This window comes from Pleurodeles waltl, chromosome 3_1 (genome assembly GCF_031143425.1).
Source record: "Pleurodeles waltl isolate 20211129_DDA chromosome 3_1, aPleWal1.hap1.20221129, whole genome shotgun sequence".
NCBI classification, from domain to species: domain Eukaryota; kingdom Metazoa; phylum Chordata; class Amphibia; order Caudata; family Salamandridae; genus Pleurodeles; species Pleurodeles waltl.
Window position 1 is genome coordinate 1,832,960,325 of NC_090440.1, and position 25,968 is coordinate 1,832,986,292.

Here is a 25,968-nt window from a genome sequence, read left to right on the forward strand (position 1 = left end):
GGGGGACAGGTAGAGTGAGAAGAGCTGGGGGAGGGGGGTTTAAAGGGTGGAGGGGGGAGAGTGTTAGGAGGTTTAGGAGATTAGGGAGAAAGATAGGTGTAGGGTTGTGAAGATAGGGGAGGGGGGGTTGTAGAGGTGGGTGAGGGTGAGAGGTAGAGTGAGGGGATAGGAAGATAGGTAATAGAGGGGGTGGCGGGAGGGGGGGAGAGATAGAGAAATAGGTAGAGAGAAAAGGTAGATAGAGAAATCGATAGGGAAAAAGATAGAGAGATAGGAAGATAGGAAGATAGGAGGAGGTGGAGAGTGAGGGAGTTGGATAGTGGGATAGAGAGATGGAGAGATAGGTAGATAGGAGGAGTGAGGGAGGTAGAAAGTGAACGGGTTAGATAGGGGAGATAGAGGGGGGGATGCGAGTGGGGGAGGGGGATGAGGCAGGAGCAGGAGGGCAGGCGCGGGGAGAAGAGGACGGAGGAGGCAGAAGAGCCGAAGGCAGAAGACAAGAAGACAAGAAGAAAAGAAGAACAGAAGAAAAGAAGAACAGAAGAAAAGAAGAACAGAAGAGCAGAAGACCGGAAGGACTGAAGACCGGAAGAGCAGAAGACCGGAAGAGCAGAAGACACACAGAAGAACACAGAAGAACACAGAAGAACAGAGAGGAGTACAGAAGAACAGAGAAGAATACAGAAGAACACAGAGGAAGACAGAAGAACAGAGAAGAATACAGAAGAACACAGAGGGAGACAGAAGAACACCGAGGAAGACAGAAAAACACAGAGGAAGACAGAAGAAGACAGAGGGAGACAGAAGAAGACAGAGGAACACAGAAGAACACAGAAGAACACGGAGGGAGATACAAAAAACGAAGAAACAGGGTGCAGAATACCACAGCAGAAGATGAGGAAGAAGAGAAGAGGAGAGAAGACGGGGAGAAGAGGAGTACAGAAGAAGAATACAGACGAGGAGCGAGGAGGAAGAACAGAGAAGAAGGAAAGAGGAAAAGAAGCAGGAGCAGGAGAGAGGGTGAGTAGCGCGGGGCAGAACGAGGGGCTGGGAGGTGGGGGGGTACTTACTGTGGGGTGGGTCTCAGGAACTCAGGAACCTGGAGGAGCTGCAGCGGCAGGGGTAGCGACCTACCCTTGGGTCAAAGGTCGCTACCACTGTCGTGCAGCGGCCGCCATATGAGGTAGGAGCGGGGGAGGGGTCAGCTGGGGGCGAATGGGAGCTGGGGGGCGGGGGCGTGCAGGAGGTCGCGGCGGGAAAGCGCGAGGGAGGGGGGGGGACAGGTAGAGTGAGAAGAGCTGGGGGAGGGGGGTTTAAGGGTGGAGGGGGGAGAGTGTTAGGAGGTTTAGGAGATTAGGGAGAAAGATAGGTGTAGGGTTGTGAAGATAGGGGAGGGGGGGTTGTAGAGGTGGGTGAGGGTGAGAGGTAGAGTGAGGGGATAGGAAGATAGGTAATAGAGGGGGTGGCGGGAGGGGGGGAGAGATAGAGAAATAGGTAGAGAGAAAAGGTAGATAGAGAAATCGATAGGGAAAAAGATAGAGAGATAGGAAGATAGGAAGATAGGAGGAGGTGGAGAGTGAGGGAGTTGGATAGTGGGATAGAGAGATGGAGAGATAGGTAGATAGGAGGAGTGAGGGAGGTAGAAAGTGAACGGGTTAGATAGGGGAGATAGAGGGGGGGATGCGAGTGGGGGAGGGGGATGAGGCAGGAGCAGGAGGGCAGGCGCGGGGAGAAGAGGACGGAGGAGGCAGAAGAGCCGAAGGCAGAAGACAAGAAGACAAGAAGAAAAGAAGAACAGAAGAAAAGAAGAACAGAAGAGCAGAAGACCGGAAGGACTGAAGACCGGAAGAGCAGAAGACCGGAAGAGCAGAAGACACACAGAAGAACACAGAAGAACACAGAAGAACAGAGAGGAGTACAGAAGAACAGAGAAGAATACAGAAGAACACAAAGGAAGACAGAAGAAGACAGAGGAAGACAGAAGAACAGAGAAGAATACAGAAGAACACAGAGGGAGACAGAAGAACACCGAGGAAGACAGAAAAACACAGAGGAAGACAGAAGAAGACAGAGGAAGACAGAAGAAGACAGAGGAACACAGAAGAACACAGAAGAACACGGAGGGAGATACAAAAAACGAAGAAACAGGGTGCAGAATACCACAGCAGAAGATGAGGAAGAAGAGAAGAGGAGAGAAGACGGGGAGAAGAGGAGTACAGAAGAAGAATACAGACGAGGAGCGAGGAGGAAGAACAGAGAAGAAGGAAAGAGGAAAAGAAGCAGGAGCAGGAGAGAGGGTGAGTAGCGCGGGGCAGAACGAGGGGCTGGGAGGTGGGGGGTACTTACTGTGGGGTGGGTCTCAGGAACTCAGGAACCTGGAGGAGCTGCAGCGGCAGGGGTAGCGACCTACCCTTGGGTCAAAGGTCGCTACCACTGTCGTGCAGCGGCCGCCATATGAGGTAGGAGCGGGGGAGGGGTCAGCTGGGGGCGAATGGGAGCTGGGGGGCGGGGGCGTGCAGGAGGTCGCGGCGGGAAAGCGCGAGGGAGGGGGGGGGACAGGTAGAGTGAGAAGAGCTGGGGGAGGGGGGTTTAAGGGTGGAGGGGGGAGAGTGTTAGGAGGTTTAGGAGATTAGGGAGAAAGATAGGTGTAGGGTTGTGAAGATAGGGGAGGGGGGGTTGTAGAGGTGGGTGAGGGTGAGAGGTAGAGTGAGGGGATAGGAAGATAGGTAATAGAGGGGGTGGCGGGAGGGGGGGAGAGATAGAGAAATAGGTAGAGAGAAAAGGTAGATAGAGAAATCGATAGATAGGGAAAAAGATAGAGAGATAGGAAGATAGGAAGATAGGAGGAGGTGGAGAGTGAGGGAGTTGGATAGTGGGATAGAGAGATGGAGAGATAGGTAGATAGGAGGAGTGAGGGAGGTAGAAAGTGAACGGGTTAGATAGGGGAGATAGAGGGGGGGATGCGAGTGGGGGAGGGGGATGAGGCAGGAGCAGGAGGGCAGGCGCGGGGAGAAGAGGACGGAGGAGGCAGAAGAGCCGAAGGCAGAAGACAAGAAGACAAGAAGAAAAGAAGAACAGAAGAAAAGAAGAACAGAAGAGCAGAAGACCGGAAGGACTGAAGACCGGAAGAGCAGAAGACCGGAAGAGCAGAAGACACACAGAAGAACACAGAAGAACACAGAAGAACAGAGAGGAGTACAGAAGAACAGAGAAGAATACAGAAGAACACAAAGGAAGACAGAAGAAGACAGAGGAAGACAGAAGAACAGAGAAGAATACAGAAGAACACAGAGGGAGACAGAAGAACACCGAGGAAGACAGAAAAACACAGAGGAAGACAGAAGAAGACAGAGGAAGACAGAAGAAGACAGAGGAACACAGAAGAACACAGAAGAACACGGAGGGAGATACAAAAAACGAAGAAACAGGGTGCAGAATACCACAGCAGAAGATGAGGAAGAAGAGAAGAGGAGAGAAGACGGGGAGAAGAGGAGTACAGAAGAAGAATACAGACGAGGAGCGAGGAGGAAGAACAGAGAAGAAGGAAAGAGGAAAAGAAGCAGGAGCAGGAGAGAGGGTGAGTAGCGCGGGGCAGAACGAGGGGCTGGGAGGTGGGTGGTACTTACTGTGGGGTGGGTCTCAGGAACTCAGGAACCTGGAGGAGCTGCAGCGGCAGGGGGAGCGACCTACCCTTGGGCATGTCTCTCTACTTGACAACCATGTCTCAAAATACTTCTATTATTTGATTAATTGGTCTAACGCCAACTGAATCATGTCCACAAGCAAATTATGTTCACCAGAGGAAGATTTTAAGTCCCTTTTCTGCATGCATCACTTACTAGTCCTTCATCGTTTCTTCCCTGATAGGTGATTGGCAGCTCACGGCCTGCCTCATCAAAGGCCTTTATCTCAATGCCCAGGTTGGACTCCGGTTGTTTGAGCCAGTTTTGCACAATGGATTTCACGTCAATGCTCTGCCAGATGCCGGTGTTGGGCATGTCGAGCTTCAGGGTTCTGATACTTGTATACCTTGTACCATCTCTCATGGGTTTTATGAGTCGCAAGATTTGAACACACACTTTTGAAGGCCTTGGAAGTGGCTTGAGGTAGATCCAGAGCTGTGCCTTCATCACTTTATTGTGCTGGATCTTGGGACTTAGTTTGAAGAAGCAGCATTTCGGCTTTATTTGCAACTGAGTGTAACTTTCATCTAGAAATAAGAACAAAAAAGAAAGGTTACTGTGAGTTTTCAAGAGATTTGTCCTCATTCAAAATCAAATAGTACAGATAGAAATAGTTTTCTTCAGTTATTTGTCATATTTCATAAATGTTGGTGTCAGAGCAAGTTCGTAGTCCACAGCGCAGGCAGGGGCTACTGGGCCTCAACTGTGGTGGCTGAGATCAGTTATGCCGCTACTGTCTTTGGGCCTGCCTTCAATGATTTTACAAACTGGGACAAGAACACCCTTTCTGCACTGTCAGGACAGCAATGCAATCATTCACCTCTCAGAGAGGTAGTGTAGGGTCACGAAGTCAGAACTCAACAATCAACAGACAGTAATTTCAATGTTGAACCTAGTGCAGTCATTTTAGAAAAGAAATTACTTTTTACTCTTACAGCAGTACTCAATACTTGCCCCCTCAATGCTGCCTTACCCCCTGGATGCTACTAACGTTTCTCCCCCCAAAAAATGATTGCAAAACATGATAAAGTCTCAGTTGCAGACTACTGATGTGCACATCAAATGCACATTCGTTTCACCCGTTTGTTTGATGGTAAAGTGAGTAGGAATTCAGTTTTCAGTCCCTCACACTTGACCAGTGCAAACTTGGCAGTGTAATTGTACCATAGGTATAGTGACTATAGACTTCTGAGTGGGCTGAATATGGCCCATATCCGTCATGCACTTGGCATCCCTTTTTGAACCACTGACCTACGATGATTTGGGTACTCATGCAGGTGTCAGCCTCACAGTGGTGCCTCGGTCCAGCCATTGCTGCTGTGGCAGCTCTGACGTGGCTGATACAAGTACGACTACAATCGTAGCCCGGATGGTGCTAGGTGAACATCATGACTGTTATATCCCGGATAGGACCAGGTGAACTTCATGGCTGTTGTAGTAGTTCTTTCCTTGAACCGTAGAGAGATCAGTAGACCCTCTTCAGCATGGCTTACTTCCTCTGGACAGAATCTCCTACCTGCTGTTCCAGACACACGCCTTTCCTTTCTCAACAGACTTCTAGGCAGTAGGCAGATTCTCACCTCCTCTAACAGAAAGTGCAGAGTTCAGGTGTTATCCCATGGGAGGCTGGTGTCGGACACACACCAGCATTGGTCATACAACAGTCCTTCAAGTACTCTCCTCAGCACTCCTTTTCTTGGTTAATGGAAATGGAATAAAGTGGGCTTGGGTTCCACGTTTATACACACTTTGTAGATAGGCAAGGGGATCACCTGTCTCAAACATCAGAACCAGTTCAGAATGAGTCTCTTTCAAGTGTCCCTCTTAAGCTGCTCAACAAACACAGCCTTGTGTAAAGAGGGGTCTCCAACGATTCCTATACTTCTGATCAATAAAAGCCCTCTTAATATACTGAATGATGTTTTGATTAGATAAGGGAACATAAAGGACAGACAATAAATGCTGATCCTGGAGAACTCCAGGTCACCTGCAATGTGCTTACAGTGAATAGCTATGAGGTGTCCCCAGGGACAAAATGTGTTTCTTTATTCTTATTTAGAAATCACATCTATGAAGCGAGTGCCTGACTGGGCCAGATGGTCCTGCAATGCATTGGATGAACTCTCTTCTTGAGAGCCATGTCTCAAGATACTTCTATCATTTGGTTAATTGGTCTAAAGTTAACTGAATCATGTCCACAAGCAAATCAGAAAATTATTTATTTTTAAACAAAACATTGCACCCTTAACTAGGACGTACAGCAATAATATACTTTGTGTGGTAGATGAAAGCATCATTGCTTTCTATAAGTAAACATATTCCTGTAGCTGCCCTCATCCTCATGTATCTGCTATCAATCCTGGGAACAAAAAACAATCCATGAAAGGAAGAAAGTATGGAGGAAGGAAAGAAGGAAGGGGGAGAAAGACAAAAAGAGAAAAAGATGCAAATGGGAAAGAAGGAAACTAAAAGGAGAAGAGAAGCAAAGTTGTAAGGGGAGAAAGGAGGAATAAAATGTGAAAAATAGGAGAGAAGAAATGAGGAAAAATAAAAAAAACAAAGAACCAAAGGAGAATAACAATACTAGACTGTGAAAATGACAGGAGGAAAAGAGAAGCTAAAATAAGGTGTGAGTGAGAGAATGAAAGGAGAAGCAAAGTGGAAAAGGAACAGAAAGGAGGAAAAACAAAATACAAGGGAAGTGGAATGTAGTAATAGAAGGTGGGAGGGAGAGAAGAAAACGAGAAGTAATAGGAAATTAAAAGAGAAAAAGGTGAGAAGCTGAAGTAGAGAAGGAAAGCAGAGAGGAGAGAAGGGGACTAAGAAAAGGAATGGAGAAACGAAAAGGGAGGCTGTTGACTATGTGGCGGCTGACACCTTGGGTGGGATTTCATCCCTCAGGGTCCCCATTACCTGGCCTGCAGGAGGAGGAGAGACAAGCTTGGTGTGATAGCATTTTAGCACGTTAATGCCCCCCGTAGGGGGCTTCTTTGATGTTGACTGTGTGGCGACTGACCCCGGGGGTGGGACTTCATCCCCCAGGGTCCACTTTAACTGACCTGCAAGAAGAGGAGGGGAAATTTTGGTGTGAGCACCTTTTAGCGCGTTAAGGCCCTCATATCGTGGGACGTACCTGGGCACATGCCTAGATGAAGACGAGGCCAAGAGCGGGCCTGTCTGTGCCCTACTCAGGCTGGGCCAGGCCACCCCTGCTGGTCTGGATGATTGTGGTGCCCTGGCTCCTATTAGATACTTTCTTTTGACTGGCTCTGACAAGGGGATTCAAGACATGGGGAAGAGAAAAGCGGCAGCTACAGCTCCAAAGGGAGAAGGTATCACAAACCTTAGTATTTTTTTGACGAGAGCTGTGGGCATCCTGTCTAAAGAAATTGAACTTACCGAGCGGCATGTATCATTGGAGCTAGGCTAGGATGCTCCCATACCTAGCGTGTCACCAGTGGTCATGTCCGGGGGGGGGTAATTCCCAGTCCTGCAGAACGCCCACTTCACTGACTATGGGTGATTACTCTGTTCAGCTGGATTCGCCTCATCCTAATGAACTTCCAGCAAAAAAAGGAAAAAGGCAGGGACTGTAAAAAACGTCCTACCGTAAATGTTTCTAAGGGTGCAAGGGTGGATGTGTCAGTGGCTGGGGTGGGCTCCCAGTTTGATTGTGATGTTTTATGTGCAAGGATAAAGTTAATGTTGAAACTCTCTCTTAAGCCCTTGCAAGATTGACTGGACTTCAGTGAGGCCAAATTGTCATTCATAGGGGGCCAGCTCATTGGCAACAATTCTGGCAGCTGTTCTGGAGATTACACAATCGAGTGGGGGGGTGAATAATACCTTTCCAGGTGGTCAAGGTTCCAGTGATTGCATTGCAACCCAGAAGCCATTAGCAGCCAGGTTGGGGACCAACCTGTGGTTGGGAGGGTGGGGGATGAGCCCCCGCAGATGGAGGGCCTGGGGTTTAGTATACCTGGGCATAACGCGGTTCACTCCCATCAGCCAGGTGCAGTCAACGTTGCTACAGGGAGTGCCATTCAGAAGGAAGGTGGCCAGGGAAGCAGTTCTCAACATCACTTGAGCAAGTTTAACAGGCCTGTCTATCCACGAATTCCTTGTGGATGAATGACACCTTACCACATATTTTGATTGCTAGAAGGGTGTACTGGGTGGGTGTGGCCCCTCAGGTGTTTTTAGGGGACTGTGTTCTGTTGCTTGATACCAAAGGGCTGGTGGCCAATTTGTTGCAGTTTCTACCATCCTCTTGTAATCAGCAAACCAGGATTTGTGCCGCCCCCTTTGGTTTCTTTTACAGACCTGTGGCCCTTCCATATATAATGAGGGGGGTAGAGAGTTTCAGGGCCCAGTGAGCCACCTAGGAGATCCTAGCAAGGTTTCCCTTAGGGCTACCCCGTACAAACAGATATGAGATTTTGGAGGGGTTGGAGAGTTGTGATTTACTCTCCTTTAGGCCAGCATTTGTGCACTCTCCGCCGTGCCCTCTCCCCCCACTGTGCCCTTGAAACAGCTGAGTCAGGGGCCTAGTGTAGCTGCCTACATTGATATGAAAATGGTGAAGATCTTATTGTGGAATATTGCTGGGTTGGAGGGGAAGATGGACGGCCCTGCATGGGTGGATTTGGTGGTCAATTTTCATATTATCCAACTCCAAGAAACATGGGCAACTGACGCATGAATTGGATGGGCACCAGTCATTTTGCATTCCACCTGCCCTGCCAAGGCAGGCAGGGCAAAGGTAGGGCTGGCAACGTTTGTAAGTAATGCCTTTGGAGGGAAAATTACCAAACAGTGCACTGGTTCTCCCTGCTTCCAATTAACCTTATTTGCCCTTAACTAGGGCTGGTATCTTTTGTTAATTAATTATTGTAATAATGTATTTGATGGCTCTTTCCATCTTGTCATTGATAAATTGGAGAACAGTATTCAAGGCATTATGGATTCCTTACACAACCCATTAGAGATTATTTGGGCAGGGTATTTTAATCACCATCACTGTCCATTGTCTAGGGTTTCAAATTATGGGCTCACGGAATGCAGGGAAGATCCATTTACCCCCATATTGGGGGATTTCCGGGCCACTTTTTCTGTCTTTTGTGGCAATGCTTTATTGTTTTTCAGTTTTAAGGGAGCAGATTTGGTCAAGCCTCAGACTAGAATTAGATTTCAGCCCTCTTTGGGAAAGAAAAATGGTTTCACTATTAAGTGGTCTTGAGTGGGGAGTGCCGACGTTCTACCACCATTACTGCGTGATAATCATCAGGCCTTTTCTATATGTTTAGACTCAAACGCAAATTCCAACATGATTAAGGAGGCTTTTGGGGAGATTGTTAAGGCCGTTAGAGAAGCATTGACTTCCCCTGTTAAGATGAAGAAACGTAGGTCCATATTTATACTTTTTTGCGTCACATTTGCATCATTTGTTTACGCAAATCGGCGCAAACATAACTCCATATTTATATTTTGACATTAGACACGTCTAACGTCAAAATATAAGAGTTTGCATCATTTTTTGGATGAGTGAACCTACCTTGCGTCAATGAGATGCAAGATCGGCATTCCCATCCAAAAAATGGTGCTATCCCTAAAGCCCCATATTTATCCCCCCATGCTAAAATGATGCACGAGTGGGAGGAGGGGCTAAATAATCGTGCTAAGTTTGTTTAGCACCATTATTTAATGCCTGGGTGAGACCAGGAGTTAGGGAACCTGTCAACCCATTTCCATTGTTAAACACCATGGAATGGGTCCACAGGTGCCCTCCCCAAGCCCCAGGAACACCCCCACCCCCACCAGAGGGACACCGGAGGATGGTGGACCCCATCCCAGGTAAGTCCAGCTAAGTATTTGTTTTATATATTTTGTTTGCCATCGGGGGCCATAACTTGGGGCCCACGGCATGGTACAGGATGCAATGGCCATGCACAGGGGACACTTGTCCCCTGTGCTGGCTATTGGGGTGGCGGGCATGACTCCTGTTTTCCCTAAGACAGGAGTCATATTTTTGGTCGTTGTGCACCATGAAATGGTGCTAGTCTGATTAGAGGCATTTTTTTGCCTCAAACAATGCTAGTGTAATTTTCTGATGCACAATCCCCTCCTTCCCTACAATCACGCCCCCCCCCCCCGGCTAGCGTCTTTTTAAAGATGCTAGCCCAAGTTTAGCGCTGGCTTGCGCCATTCAATAAATACAGTGCCTGGCTGGCATTGTGAAATGACGCAAGCTGGCGCTACATGTTTTGCCGCAAAGTTGCGTTAGCACAGTTTTGCGGCAAAAAGTGTAAATATGGGTCTTACTGCTTCTTTAATGACCTGGGGGTAGTTTGACTTTTCCTGTACCAAGGCTCTTGCCAGACTCCACAAGGCCTTATGTGTGGAGCCTAAGGATAGTTTTCATTTTAGACAAGCCAGGACTAAGTATCAGTCAGCCACAAAGGTCCGCCCCAAAGAGATGAGGGAAAAGGCATGGGAGAATCTTAGGCGAGCAAGTCAATTAAATGACAGTGCAGCTTTCTGGAAGGTTGTTAACTCTGTATTTCAAAGAGAGCACTGACCACTTCACAGATGTGCATGTAACAGGCAGCGCAATGGGTGGAGCATTTTTCTAAACTGTATTCTGCCCTGCAGGGGGTGACAGGGGTGGCTGTAGCATCTGGATGGCTGGTTGTTTGACCAGGAAGAAGTAAAAAATGCTTTGAGGGGATCTTGTTGTGGTAAGGCACCAGGCCGCAATGGTGTTCCAGTGGATCTTTTTATGGACTGCCAGGAACTGTGGGCCACGTTTTTAATTAATGTTTTTAACACATTTAAAAAGGTCGGCTTCCCTGTGACTTGGTTTGAATCTGTCGTTTGTTTCAATTTATAAAAAAGGTGACAGAGCTCCCCCAATGAACTATAGGCCCATTTCACTGTTCGATACCACAGTTAAAGTCATGGGCCGAATTCTACTTCATAGGATGAAAGAGTGGGTGCAATTAAATAATATTCTTGCGGATACGCAATATGGTTTTAAAAAGGGAACAGGAACCATTGACCAATGCCTGAACCTGATCCTAGTTATTGCTAAGTATGCTCTGGTCAAGCAAGGCACAGTGTTCATGGCTTCTTTTGACTTATCAACTACTTTTTATTGTGTAACCCATTCAAAGCTTTGAGATATTATGACCTTCATTATGAGTTTGATGGATGGAAAATGCCGTCTGCCAAACTCCTGCGTTCAGGAGACTGCCAGTGCGGTCTCCTTCCTGTGGCCCCTTTTATGATTTTCCCGCTGGGTTAGAGGGCAGAAACAGCCCACAACATTGACTCCAGTTCGTACTGTTGCGGTGCGTTGGGTGCAGCAGCACCTGTCGCGCTTTCCTTCGTCTGCTAAGCAGACAGTGAAAAGAGTGACAGGGCTGTCCATGGGGGCCCCTGCACTGCCCATGTCAAGTGCACCCTGTCTCCCCCAGTTTTTACATGGCGGTGCAACCACCATGTAAAAGCCAATGGAGATGCCCTGGCGGGTTAAGATAAATGGCACCATCAGGCCATCAGCCGATGAAAAAGTGGTAGTGCTGGCGGTCCAACCATTCTACTTATTTAGGATAGTCAATACTCAACTGTAGGAAATCCACCATTTGCTGTGTCCTCTGGACTTGATGGGGTGAGCTGATTAGACAGCAGTTACATGTGCTCTACGCTAAGGGCCATATTTATGACCCAGTTTGCATAGAGTTTCCACCATGCAATGTAATACATCTGCAGAACAAATCTTAATTGAGATTTACGAAGCCACGCAAGACCATTGCCCTGCATGACTTCATAAATCTCGAGTAATGCAACACAGTGCAAATCGCTGCGTTGCATGACTCTGCACCAGGGAGACATTTCAATGAATGTTGAGTGGTTGTTCCCACTCAACACCCATGGAGTGTGATGCATTCCCAGATTTACCGGAATTGGTAGGCCTGGGAATGTGTAAAAAACCGATGCCTCCCTAGGTGTGGCAGAATGAAGAGAAATATCTTTATTTCTCCTCATTTTTTCCCCTTTCTATGTTTGCTGCACGCATAGAAAGAGGAAAAAGCCTTTGAGGATTGTTTTTGTGCAAGACAATGCGCCTTCCTGCACCAAAACAATCCTGCATATAATACAGGCACCCTCGCACTATGGTGGAAGGGTGTCTGCACTGGGGCTAGGCAGCACAGGAGAAAGGACAGCAATGCGCCGTATTGATTCAAATACGGTGCATTCCTGCCCCTTCCTTGTGACGCAGTGAAGCACAGCAAGTTAACCATAAATTTGCCTCTCAGAAAGAATAAATATTTTAAGTTTGCCAAATTTCCATGTTGACAAGTAAACTTTAATAGTGGGTATAATTCTGCACAGTTGCACAAGTTCAAACAGGCAATGTCAGAGTGATGGAACTATTTTTCTACATGCTTTTGAAACATATAATGTGCTTTGAAAACATGTTGATGCAGGAGGCTACACAGTCCTCCTATGAAAAGTGTGAAATTCCTGTAAAAAGGTAAATTGGTACTTAACATTGAAAGTCCATCAGTTCTAGTCAGGTTGATCAAAATAAAGGGGTTAAGGTTTTCTTTGATCCTTGGTGGTATCACCTGGACTTCCTTTGGGTGGAATATAAAGTTTGGTGGGAGAGGTAGGAAGCCTGAAAGCTGGCACATCTCCTTATTGTAGATGGAAGCACCCTGGAATAGCTTTGGCCACAAGCAGGAAATGACTGGTGCTGTCAAATATAGTGGGTGGAGAAAGTGTGAGAACTTTTAGTTTGATTTGCTCAAGGGATCTGATGAAGACTTCTAGCCACATATTTCTTACCTTAGAATATTCCCCAGGCCTCACACTGGATCTGTAAACTTTTGAGCAGTCTCCTTGATTACCATCAGGTAGCATCGTTCAGCTCTGCGCAGCGTTTTTCGGCTCTGCGTGGCGTTGTCTGCACCAGAGGTGATATGCACAGTACCTATATAGGTGCCACCCCAGTTCTCTGACTTCAGTTCCTTCTTTTCAGCACCATCAGCAGTGAACTTTCCTCAGTCACTTTTTGGCTGACTTTTTTGACAAAGTTGACTTCACATGAGCAGTGTGTCTTTTTTATACCCATGAAACTGTCTGGTTTCAGACCTTGGGCCTGTCACAGGCATATGTCTGTGATAGACCCCCACTTAGTGTGTCTGTGGTGCCTGAAGCGAGACCATGACTCCACGGCCTGCCCAGGTAGCAAGACCATGGATCTAAAGGCCATCCACGAGCAGCCCATGAAGCTTCTGGTCACTTACCACATTACTCTGTACCGCTCCTGGTCCCATTCACGAGGGAGGACCCCCACACTGGTCATCATCACAATCTTCACACTTCTCCAAGTAACTCCCATAAGAAGTCCAGGAACTCGAAGTGTTCTTCGACCTCTCTGTGCCAGTCCCATTCAGTGGACAAGGTGTGAGAATGATGCCACAAGTCTAGACCCCATTCCAAGGTTACCTCTGTGGAGCCCATGCTTGAGTCTGGGTTCGTTTTGCCCTTCCCCAAGCCAGAGTGACCCCCTGCCCAGCTTAGAGAATTTTATGAGGCAATGAGCCTTGTTTGTAGGCAGCCGGACCCCTCTGGAGTGCCTTTGGGCCCCATGGGATCAGGAGGGACTCTGGCACCAGTCGAGCCCTCAGGATTCATTGGTAGATCTGGGTTGGCCCTGGCCATGACTTTGCATCGCTGCAACACCCCAGTGATTCCAGTGGTGCCCGTCCTGGTGCCACCAAACCCATCGTGATTCCTGACTGCGATACTGAGCCAGACTTGCATCATCCAATATCAGTTCCAGCTCCGACAAGGTCTTCTTGGCCTGAATTGGAGATGGAAAACTATTTTCCTGAAGGGCCCTACAAGAAACACAGATGGTGGGCTTTGAGGATATCAATGGTTATTTTAATCCCTAAGAGAGAGACAATGGCCAACAATAACTGGTATGAGGACCTGGCTTATGACAGTGGTCTGTATTCCTCACCAGACACTGTCTTCTTCTCACAGTGGCTTTGAAAGAAGGGGCCTCTTTTGAGATGGTGGTCTGCATGGTTACTCAGGTCCTAGACCTGAGGCTACCCACGGTAGAGGTCAAGACCAACATCTTGTCAGAGGTGCTTCAAGCTGGAATTTACAGAGTGTCCCCCTTAGATCCACTACTCCCCTTCATTGACAATATCATTGATGTTCTGATTGGGGCCTTGGTCAAGCCCTGCACAGATACTCTTGTGCACAGAAACACCACACGCTGCCATTGTCCTGCTCCCAGGGATCCAGCCTTTCTCACCCACTAACCTACCTCTGAAAGCCTGGAGGCCCAGGCCTCCACCTCCAAAATTAACCCTGGTGTGTTCCCTACCACCCACCAGGTAGGGAATTCAAGAGGCTGGGCACCTTTAGTAAGAACATTTTCTCTTCCACCAGCCTTGCACTGTAGTCAGTGAACACTGCATGCTTATTAGGCTGCTATTCCCATACTGTATGAGATATAGTTGTGCAAGTGCTGCCCATGGTCTCAGAGGAGGCCTGTCCCAGACTTTCTCAAGTTGTTGCTGATGGGAGTGATGCAGCTAAGTTTACAATCAGGTGCAGATTGGATATGACTGACTCGCTAGGCAGAGCCATTGCTTCCACACTGATGCTTCAACGTCATGCCTGGCTGAGGACTACACACTTTTTGGGAATGTTCAGGGATCTCTTAAGTACATGCCTTCAGCTGTATAAGCCTTTTTGACAAGGCAGATTCAGTGCTTGAATGTTTCACATGAGTCGCCCCTCGACAGCAGCATTCAGACTTCCACTTCTTCCATACCTATGGTAGGGACTATCAGCCTCATCCTTTTCTCCCTTGCCTCCACAGCCAACAGACACCTCAGTCTTTTCGTGGCCACAGATGCAGCCCTCATAAGCCTTGTGGGAACCAAGGCCAGAGGTCCACACAATCATCATGTGCACACAGTTGGTGGCAGGATTCAGCACCATCTGGCTTAATAGTGGGAAATTACATCAGACAAATGGGTGCTTTAGATGGTCCAACGGGGTTACGCCTTATCTTTCCAGCAGACCCTGCCACATTTGCCACCTTTCCCTGATTGGCTGCTGGAGGACCACCTTTGGCTGTTGTGATTGGAAGTGCTGGCTGTCTGGCCAAAGGAGCCAACAAGAGGGATCCCAGCTTCAGAAGTAGGCTGTGGTTTCTTTGCCAGCTACTCTCTGGTGATGAAAAAGGTTGGAGGCCTCTATCCTATACCAAACCTACAGACTCTAAATTACTTTCTGAAAAAAGAAAAAAATCAAGATGCTCACTCTGGCTCAGGTTCTATCTGCCATCGACTCTGGAGGTTGGATAGTGCTGTTGGACTTGCAAGATACTTACTTTCATATCCATGTCCTGACTCCAAGAGGTATTACCTGCAGTGCATGGTGGACCACAAGCATTATCAGTTTGCTATGCTCCACATTGGTGTTACCAGCACCCCTCAGATGTTCATCAAGGCAATGGCGGTGGTTGTAGCACATCTGCAGAGTTCAGGGGTTCCAGTCTTTTCTGTCAGTGTGAGGTCACATGTGTCAGAAGTGGGGTCTTTGGTTGGCAGTCAGGTTACCTCCTGTCCAAGCAACAATCCTCATTCTAGTCAGGGCAAAGGAGAAACACACCTGGTTAACCTGCACTCACCCCCTTGGTATATTGGCACGAGCAGAACGGCTTAAACCAGAGACAATGTGTAAAGTATTTGTACCAACACACACAGTAATACAGTAAAAACACTACAAAATGACTCAACACCAGGTTAGAAAAGTAGCCAATCTTTATCTGAGCAAAACAAGTTCAAAACAACAAACTTCGAACATACACAAGCAAAGTTATGATTTTTTACAGATTAAACTTCAATATGGAACTGAGGGGCCAGATGTAGCAGTTTGCACGTCGCAAACAGCAAATTTTGCTGTTTCCGATGTGCAAACTGCACTTTGCAATGCACAAAACCCCAAAAAACGGGTTTGCGAGTCGCAATTAGGAAGGGGAGTCCCCTTCCTATTTGGGAGTCGCAGTGCAATGCCAGATTGATTTGTGACCACGACCGCGGTCGCAAAGCAATCGCAGTTTGCACCTATTTAAAATGGGTGGGAAACCATTCGCAAAAGGGAAGGGGTCCCTTTGGGACCCCTTCCCCTATGTGAATGGAACTGCAAACATTTTTTCAGAGCAGGCAGTGGTCCTATGAACCACTGCCTGCTCTGAAAAAATGAAATGAAAACTTTAATTTTTTAGTTTTGTAATGCATCCCGTTTTCCAGCAGGCCACCATCCCTGTGAGTGCTACGAGTCCCAAGGGGGTCGCAAATTGCGACCCACCTCATTAATATTAATGAGGTGGTCCCTTGCGACCCCCTTGCAAGTCGCAAATTGGAATATACCTACATCTGGCCCACAGTCACAGACAGGGGCAGCAATTCTCCTCAGCTCTTCAGCTCTACTCCTTGGTGAGGTCACTCTTGGCTTCAGAAGCAAATCTTAAAGAAATCTAAAGTCTGGGGTTTTGGGTCCAATGCTTATACCCCTTTCTGCCTTTGAAGTTGTCCAATTTCAAAGAAAGGTCTCTTTGCTTTATAGGATCCTGCCTTGCCCAGGCCTGGCCCCAGACGCACACCATGGGTTTGGAGACTGCATTGTTTGGGGGCAGGCACAGCCCTTTCAGGTGTAAGTGACCCCTCCTCCCTCCACTCTAGCCCATGGCTCATAGGGATATGCAGGCTACACCCCAGGTGCCTTTGTGTCACTGTCAAGAAAAGATTCACAAACAGCCCAACTTCAGTCTGACCCAGGCAGGGAATCCACAAACAGGCAGATTCACAGAATGGTTAAAGCAAGAAAATGCCTACTTTCTAAAAGTGGCATTTTCAAACTAACAATCTAAGAATCAATTTTACCACAAGATGTATTTTTAAATTGTGAGTTACGAGACCCCAAACTCCACATCTCTATCTGCTCTCAAAGGAAAACCGGACTTAAGAGATATTTAAAGGCAGCCCCCATGTTAACCTATGAGACAGATAGGCCTTGCAACAGTGAAAAACGAATTTGACAGTAGTTCACTGTTAGTTCATGTAAAACACATCGGTCCATGTCCCACCTTTAGCATACACTGCACCCTGTCCATGGGGCTACCTGGGACCTACGTTAGGGGGGTGCCATACATGTATTAAAAGGGAAGGTTTGGGCCAGGCAAGTGGGTACACTTTCCAGGTCTAATTGGCACACACAGACACTGCAGTGGCAGGTCTGAGCCATGTTTACAGGGCTACTCATGTAAGTGGCATAATCAGTGCTGCAGGCCCACTAATAGCATTTGATTTACAGGCCCTAGGCACTTCCCATGCTCTTTACTAAGGACTTACTAGTAGATCAAATATGTCAATTATGGAAAAGCCAATTACACATACAATTTCACATAGGGAGTACTTGCACTTTAGCCCTGGTCAGAAGAGGTAAAGTGCCCAGAGTAACAAAAGCAGCAAAAACAGAGTCCAGCACACAGTAACAACCTGGGAAGCAGAGGCAAAACATTAGGGGAGACCACACCAAAGACGCCAGGTCTAACAAAATGCAAACCCCCAAATGAATCTGTTCTTAACCCTCTAGAAGCTTCGCACAAAAGTATTGAGGTGCAACTTAGAGGTAATTTGTAAAGCATTTATGCAGCACTTCAACCAGTATTAAAGGGATAACACAGCACAAGAAAAACTCCACATCAATTTAGGGAAATAGAGTAAAATGTAATAAATGAAATGAGACCACAACAACAAAAATGCAATCAGTAGAACTGAAGATATGCAATTTTAAAGATTTAAGTGAAAATAGCACCAAGAAGCACCAAGAGCCAACTATGGTTATCTGGTTGTGCCAGAACAAAGTCACAAGTTCAGGCCAACTGTGATGGAGCATGAGCCAGATACAAGGACCAAATTAGGCCTGCTGAATAAAGTACCTTAAATCCGTGTTGTGGAGCGTTTCGAGATTCTGCATCGAGGATTCAAGTGTGGTAGGTGACAGCTCCTCCCCCTCATCATAAGAGATGGCCCACCCTGCCAACACCTATTCCCCCATTGACTCACGTATCTGGGAGCAATAAACAAAGATCAACTGCCAGCTATACCTAGTCCTGTGACCCAGGATACAGACTGCAGGCACCAAATGGTCGGGACAAGCAAATGGCAACTTTCTAAAAGTGCCTTTTTCAGTATAGTGACTTAAATTCTGACTTTACCAGTAATTGTTTTGAATTACAATTCTTTAGACACTAAGGGGCATATTTATACTCTGTTTGCACCAGATTTGCTTCATTTTATTGGTGCAAATCCGACGCAAACCTAACTCCATATTTATACTTTGGCGCTAGACCCATCTAGCGCCAAAATTATGGAGTTAGAGTCATTTTTTTACTGTGGAAACCTACCTTGCATTAATGAGATGCAAGGTAGGCGTTCCTGGGCAAAACATGACTCTAAGGCATTTGCACCTTATTTATACTCCTGTGCAAAAATGATGCACGGGAGGAGGAGGGCCTTAAAAAATGTCTCTAAGCCTGTTTAGACTCATTTTGTAATGCCTGGGCAGGCATTAGTGGACCTGTGGGCTCATTTCCATGGTCTCCGACCATGAAACCAGTCCACAGGTGCCCTTCCCTGTTCCCAGGGACAGCCCCTGCCACCGTAGCCCACCCCTGGAGGACACCCATGGATGGGGGGGCCCATCTACGATAAGTCCAGGTAAGTTTTGGTAAGTATTTATTTATTTATTTTAAAGTGGCATAAAGTGGCATAGGGTGGCCTAACTTGGGCCCCCCTACATGCCACTGTGGCCAATGGCCATGCCCAGGGGACAGAAGTACCCTGGTTATGGCCATTGGGCAGGTGGCATGACTCCTGTCTTTGCTAAGACAGGAGTCATTTCCATGGGGGTTGTGTGCGTTAGAAAATGACGCTAGTTAGATTATAGTCAATATTTAGGACTCTAACCTGACTTGCACCATTCTTTGATGCACAAACCCCAGTCTTCCCTACGCCTCCACTGCCTGGTTAGCGTCATTTAGTTTGACATATTTACTAAAAAAGTGGCAAAGTGCGGTGCTGCACCAAAATTTGCAGTGCTGCGCCACTTTAGAAATGCAGTATTTATTGAAATATGGTGCACCCCTGTGTTTCCCCCTGCGCTAGCGCTAAATTTAGCTGTCAGCTCCATCGCAGGCATCCTTGTACCATAATGCAAAGGTGTCTACAATGAGGGGATTGTTTATGTGCAGGAAAGTGTCACTTCCTGCACATAAACAATCGACAATGACTATTTGGCACTTTTATGTGTGCTGCAGAATGCAGCACATATAAGAACCAAATCGTCATTTTTGAATGATTGTTTTGTGCACGAAGGGACACCTTCCTGCACGTAAACAATCATTCATGGCATTTTGTTCTTTTTATGTGTGCTGCAGAATGGAACACACATAGAAAAAGCAAAAACGAGGAAGAATAAAGTATTCCTCCTTAATGTGCCATGCTAAAGACACCCCTGGGGTGGCATTAGTTTTTGGTGCTGCCACAGATTTACACCTTCTTGTAAATCTGTGGCAGCATCAAAAGCAATGGATGTTGCAGTGGGACGCCCTCAGCAACACCCATTGCCCGCCCCTCTGATGCAGAAAACTGTGTCAAAGGAGCCCACATTCACAAGGCAGCATTAAGCCACAAAACGTTAAGATCAAGGAGCGTAAAGGGGAAGCCACTTACCTAGTGGACCTCAAGACCCCTAGGCACCCCCTAAGGGTCCTCCATCACAACAGGCTCAAACCTCACTTTGAGAGGTCTGAGGTCAGTATGCTCCTAGTCACAGATGAAGGCATGGAAGAGGAGAGTGAACCTCTCCCCGACCTCCTCGCTGGCAAAGAAGGGGATGGGTCAGTAGGTGGTGTCATTCTCTCTGACGCCCTGACTCCAACCCAGAGAGGGGACTGCTATGAGCTGTTAGAGCAGTTCTCCCCCCTGTTCTCCCTTACTCCTGGACTAACCCACCTCTGTGTGCATGACATTGACACAGGTGACAGTTCCCCTGTAAAGAACAAAATTTACAGGTTGTCAGATAAGGTGAAGGCCAGAATCAAGGAGGAGGTCTCCAAGATGTTGACTTTGGGGGTTATTGAGAAATCCAGTAGTCCCTGGGCCAGCCCTGTGGTATTGGTTCCCAAGGCTACTGCCCCAGGTGCGAAGCCAGAACTCCCGTTCTGTGTGGACTACCGGGGTCTCAATTCAGTCACCCAGACTGATGCTCACCCCATCCCCCGAGCTGATGAGCTCGTTTACAGGCTAGGCGCTGCCAAGTTCCTGAGTACGTTCGATCTTACTTCCGGGTACTAGCAGATTGGCCTGACTGAGGGGGCTAAGGAAAGATCTGTTTTTTCCACCCCTGATGGCCATTACCAATTCCGGGTGATGCCATTTGGGCTGAAAAATGCCCCTGCTACCTTCCAACGGTTGGTTAACGGGGTCCTAGCTGGTAAAGATGCCTTCTGTGCAGCTTACCTGGACGACATGGCTGTCTACAGTTCCAGTTGGGAGGAACACCTGCTCCACCTCAAGGAGGTGCTTCAGGCTATGCAACAGGCAGGCCTGACTATCAAGGCTAGTAAGTGCCAGATTGGGCAGGGTTCCGTGATGTACTTGGGACACCTAGTAGGTGGTGGCAGGGTGCAGCTTCTCCAGGCCAAGATTGAAACTATCAAGGCCTGGCAACCACCTAGAACACAGACTGAGGTGAGAGCCTTTTTGGGCTCACTGGATACTACTGCAGGTTCGTCAAGGGCTATGGTACCATCGTGTCCCCCTTGACAGAACTCACTTCCAAGAAACAACCTAGGTTGGTGAATTGGACAGAGGCCTGTCAGAAAGCCGTTGATTCTCTGAAGGAAGCCATGTGCACAGCCCCCGTGCTCAAGGCCCCTGACTACTCCTAGGAATTTATTGTGCAGACAGACGCTTCAGAGCATGGCATAGGGGCTGTTCTAGCACAGCTGAATGAGGAGGGCTCAGACCAACCAGTAGTCTTTATTAGCAGAAGACTATTACCACGGGAACAAAGGTGGAGTGCTATTGAGAGAGAAGCATTTGCTGTGGTCTGGGCACTGAAGAAGCTAAGACCCTACCTGTTTGGGACTCACTTCTGGGGTCAGACAGACCACAGGCCCCTCAGATGGCTCATGCAGATGAGGGGTGAGAATCCAAAACTCTTGAGATGGTCCATTTCCCTACAGGGGATGGACTTTACGGTGGAGCATCGCCCAGGGGTTGACCACACCAATGCTGATGGTCTCTCCAGATACTTCCGCCTTAGCGATGAGAGCTCCCAGGAGGTCGGGTAGCTCTCCCCACTTTCAGCTGGGGGGGACACATGTTAGACCTGACATGCCTTAGGGTGGTCACCCCTAACTTTTTGCCTGCCTCCCTCCACTTTTTGGACCCTGTTTTGCTGGCTTTTAGACTCTGCGCACTTTACCACTGCCAACCAATGCTAAAGTGCATATGCTCTCTCCCTTTTTAAACATGGTAACTTTGGATCATACCTAATTGGACTATTTAATTTACTTATAAGTCCCTAGTAATGTGCACTATATGTGCCTAGGGCCTGTAGATTAAATGCTACTAGTGGGCCTGCAGCACTGGTTGTGCAACCCACTTAAGTAGCCCCCTTAACCTTGTCTCAGGCTTGCCATTGCAAGGCCTGTGTGTGCAGTTTCACTGCCACTTCGACTTGGCATTTAAAAGTACTTGCCAAGCCTATAACTCCCCTTTGTTCTACATATAAGTCACCCCTAATGTGTGCCCTAGGTAACCCCTAGAGCAGGGTGCTGTGTGGGTAAAAGGCAGGACATGTACCTGTGTCGTTATATGTCCTGGTAGTGTAAAACTCCTAAATTCGTTTTTACACTACTGTGAGGCCTGCTCCCTTCATAGGCTAACATTGGGGCTGCCCTCATACAGTGTTGAAGTGGCAGCTGCTGATCCGAAAGGAGCTGGAAGCTCAAATTTAGTATGGGCAGAATGGTAATACAAAATCCTGCTGACTGGTGAAGTCGGATTTAATATTATTATTCTAGAAATGCCACTTTTAGAAAGTGAGCATTTCTTTGCACTTAAATCTTTCTGTGCCTTACAATCCACGTCTGGCTGGGCTTGGTTGACAGCTCCTTGTGCATTCACTCAGACACACCCCAAACACAGGGTACTCAGCCTCACTTGCATACATCTGCATTTTGAATGGGTCTTCCTGATCTGGTAGGGTGGAGGGCCTGTTCTCACACAAAGGACTGCCACACCCCCTACTGGGACCCTGGCAGACAGGATTGAACTGAAAGGGGACCTGGTGCACTTCTTAGCCACTCTTTCAAGTCTCCCCCACTTCAAAGGCACATTTGGGTATAAAACAGGGCCTATGCCCTACCTCATCAGACACTTGCTGGAGAAGAAACCTGAACCAGAAACTACATCCTGCCAAGAAGAACTGCCTGGCTGCTCAAAGGACTCACCTGTCTGCTTTCTACAAAGGACTGCTGCCTTGCTGTTGACCTGCTGCCTTGCTGAACTCTTGTCTGGCTGTGAAAGTGCTCTCCAAGGGCTTGGATAGAGCTTGCCTCCTGTTCCCTGAAGTCTCAGGACCAAAAAGACTTCTCTTTTTCACTTGGACGCTTCGTGCGCTGAAATTTTCGACGCACAGCTTGTTCTGCAGCGAGAAAAACGCCGCACACCGACGCTGATCGACGCGACGTCTTCAGCACGACCGGAACTTCGACGCACGGCCTTGCAAGGACAACGCCGTCCGACCTCCAGAGGAGAAATCGACGCGACGCCTGCCGTGAGAGCCAAACTTCGACGCACAGCCCCGCAGAATGATGCGCAGCCGGAAAACAAGCAGGAGAATCCACGCACAGACCCGGGACATCTGGTAATCCCCGCGACCCATAGAAAGAGACTGTCTGCGCACCGGAAAACGACGCACGACTTCCTCGCGTGAAAAATAACAACGCAAGTCCGTGTGTGCTGGGGAGAAATAGACGCATACACTATTTTTCCACGTATCTCTTCTTCTGCGGCCCTTTGCAGAGATTTTCCACTCCAAACCAGGTACTTTGTGCTTGAAAGAGACTTTGTTTACTTTTTAAAGACTTAAGGCACTTTATATCACTTTTCAGTGATATCTTCACAAATTCACATTGCAACTTTATTCGTTTTGACCTACAAGTATCCTGATAAATATTATATATTTTTCTAAACACTGTGTGGTGTATTTTTGTGGTGCTATATGGTGGTATTGTATGATTTATTGCACAAATACTTTACACATTGCCTTCTAAGTTAAGCCTGACTGCTCGTGCCAAGCTACCAGAGGGTGGGCACAGGCTAATTTTGGATTGCGTGTGACTTACCCTGACTAGAGTGAGGGTTCTTGCTTGGACAGAGAGTAACCTGACTGCCAACCAAAAACCCAATTTCTAACAGCATTCATAATTGACCTATTGTGGGAATTCTCAACATAGATGTGCCATTTCAAAGAATGATAGTTTCTATGCCATTGTGATGCAATTCCTCAGCATATTATGGGCATTCTTCACATTAGTGTGGCTATTCTTGTTACTGTGCTTGTGTTAATGCCAATCATATAATAGGTAAACCAGTTATTTGTTGAAGGTAAATACATGGGAGAAAGACCGAAAAATAAAAGAAAGTAGAATGCAGAAATATGGAAAATGTTATATTAAATATTTTAAATGAGAGACCATGTGAAATCGCATACATGGATTTTTGAACTGATTGAAATAACTGCCTTTCTTCAGTTACATTTTATTACAATCATACAGAAAAAAATCCCTTATTTGCTACTTTTTCTGGTTTTGGGATGAACTCCCAAAGGCCCTCGAAAGGGCTGGCTGGTACACCGAGGACATATTAGAGTATTTCGTTGATGTCCTATTGGAACACATGCGTTTTTAGACAATTTATGTGAAAAGTTTACTATTAAAGTTACACTTTTGAACAAAGTAACCGGGGTGGCGGGGGTGGGGGGAGGAGGTTGATTTTGTACCATAATCTCTGCTTTTTATTGCACATCAGATAGGATGGTTACCCCCATTTCTTTCTGCTCACTGTTTATTCGAGATTCTACGGCAAAAACAATGAGCAGTGAATAATTCGCGCTCTAATAGACACTGTTAGGCCAAAATCTATTGTAAAATACATTCAGTCCTGTGATTTCTGTAGGAGAGTTTGATACCCTCGAAACACTTGTGGATCTGAAAAGAAATGCACCATGTTTTGAGGTAGGGGAGGTATACACAGAAAAACCAGAATCGTAATATGTATTCTTCACATAATCTTTGCTGCTTCTGGAGTGAACACTGCCGTGTTCATGCTGGCGGTCTTTCTATAAACCGCCAGCCCCCTTGAGATCCCACCGGCCACATAAAGAACATTCTGCTTGGCCGGCGGGCGGAAACAGTGTTTCCACCTGCCGGCCCAGCAGAATGCAGGGCTGGGACATTGCCTATGGCTCCATATAGATCACTGCCCATAAATCGGGCTGTGACCTGCGCGATGGGGCACTGCACGGGGGCCCCTGCACTGCCAATGCCAAGTGGGGGCCAGTGCAGGGCCCTCATGGGGGCCCCAGAGCACCCCTTCCACTAGACTTTCTCTGGTGGGGGAACCCGCCAGGGAAAGGGTGGGGGAAACAGGGTACGTTATCCAGAGGGCAGCGCTGCTTGCCCTGTTGGATAATGTAATACTCCATCGTCAGGCTACCTGTCGGCGGTAGCCTCCCTGTGTTAATTATATGGCGGTTCAGACTGGCGTGACGGTCTTTTCCGCCGCTGCCGGCATGGCGATCTGAACCGCCAGGTTCGTAATGAGCCCCTAAGTCTGGATACAATGAAGAAATGAAGTGCGAACTGACTATTGGGCATCTACCTATGGCATACCTGAACCTTTTGCTGATCATAGATGCTGAACATGTTTCACTTTCCAGAGGACTAAGGGGCACATTTATCCATGTTTCGCGCAGTGCAGCAAGTCACCTTGCTGCACTGAGCTACAGGAAAGTGAAAGGGCAGGAATGAACATATTACAAAGCATTCATGTCCTTTCCTTCCGCTGGCCTCCTTTTGACTCTCTAGCGCCAATCCAGACACCCTTGCGCCATGGTGCAAGGGTGCCTGCATTGAGGCATTGATGTGTTTGAGGAAGCACAGTTCTCCAAGGTATCTACCTGATATAATGGCATCAAAGAATGGAAACTTTACTGAGAACCAAGCGAATGAGGGCTCTATAAAAGCCTGGAAGAGAAAACATTGCAACTCCTGTAATAACACAGCGAAGGCCCATCGAGTAAAAGTAAGGTAAAACACCAGTATCCAGTTAACAAAACTATGGTGAAAAAGAACAGTTTTATGTTAATACTTGACAAGGGACCACTAGCTCCCATAAAGCACCAGAGAAGCCCATTCCCATTTGCTAGTAGAGACCAAAAAATAGCTTTTCATTCCTTCACAAGAAATTCCAATACCTGCTATAAAAAACTTTGCCAATGCCAGTAGAAGGTTCTTGAAAAAAGAGGATAAAGTTTGACAGAGCCCTGGAGCATCCAAGGCCCTTCTCTGCACCTAAAACGCATTTAGCATGAGGGCCATCAGCAGTGGCGGTTCCTCCAATAAGGCAGAGGAGTGTCACCCCACTGCTTAATGCAGTGAAGGAAAGGGAAAATGAAATCATAAAAACGTAATATTATTATAATTTTATTTTTCCTTGGGAACACAGTTAGGGTGGGGCGGGGCTGGAGGAGGGCTAGGTGCACATAAGTGCAGATGGCGCTTTGGCCGGCCATGTTGAGCCAGCCAAGCAGTCATGTGCACTTTGCATTTCTCCCCCCGCTTGTATTGAACAGCCTGGAGGAGAAAGTGCAAAGGACCCTACTCCCTAGCTGAGTGCTGATGCACGGCGCTCAGACCAATCACAACGCTGCTGTTATGCTGTTGACAGCAGCGTTGTGATTGGAGGGGAGTCTGGAAGCCTGTGTGCTTCTGGGAGTCTGAGGAGGGAGAAGAGACAAAACTGTCTCTCCCAACATCAAAGGTAAGCTTTTTTTCATGTTTTTGTTTTTTTGTTTTTAGTATCTGCCACCCTCGCTGACAAGTGCCCAC

General features: G+C 47.4%; 1 protein-coding gene across 1 annotated transcript in view; it reads right to left on the bottom strand.

Annotated features, from left to right (window-relative positions):
- Nucleotides 1-25,968, bottom strand: part of MSTN (myostatin) — a 78,692-nt gene that overhangs the window by 13,990 nt on the left and 38,734 nt on the right. Inside the window, exon 2 of the mRNA XM_069225901.1 lies at nt 3,840-4,210. Within this exon, the coding sequence (XP_069082002.1) occupies nt 3,840-4,210 (371 nt within the window). The remainder of the gene's footprint in view (nt 1-3,839; nt 4,211-25,968) is intronic.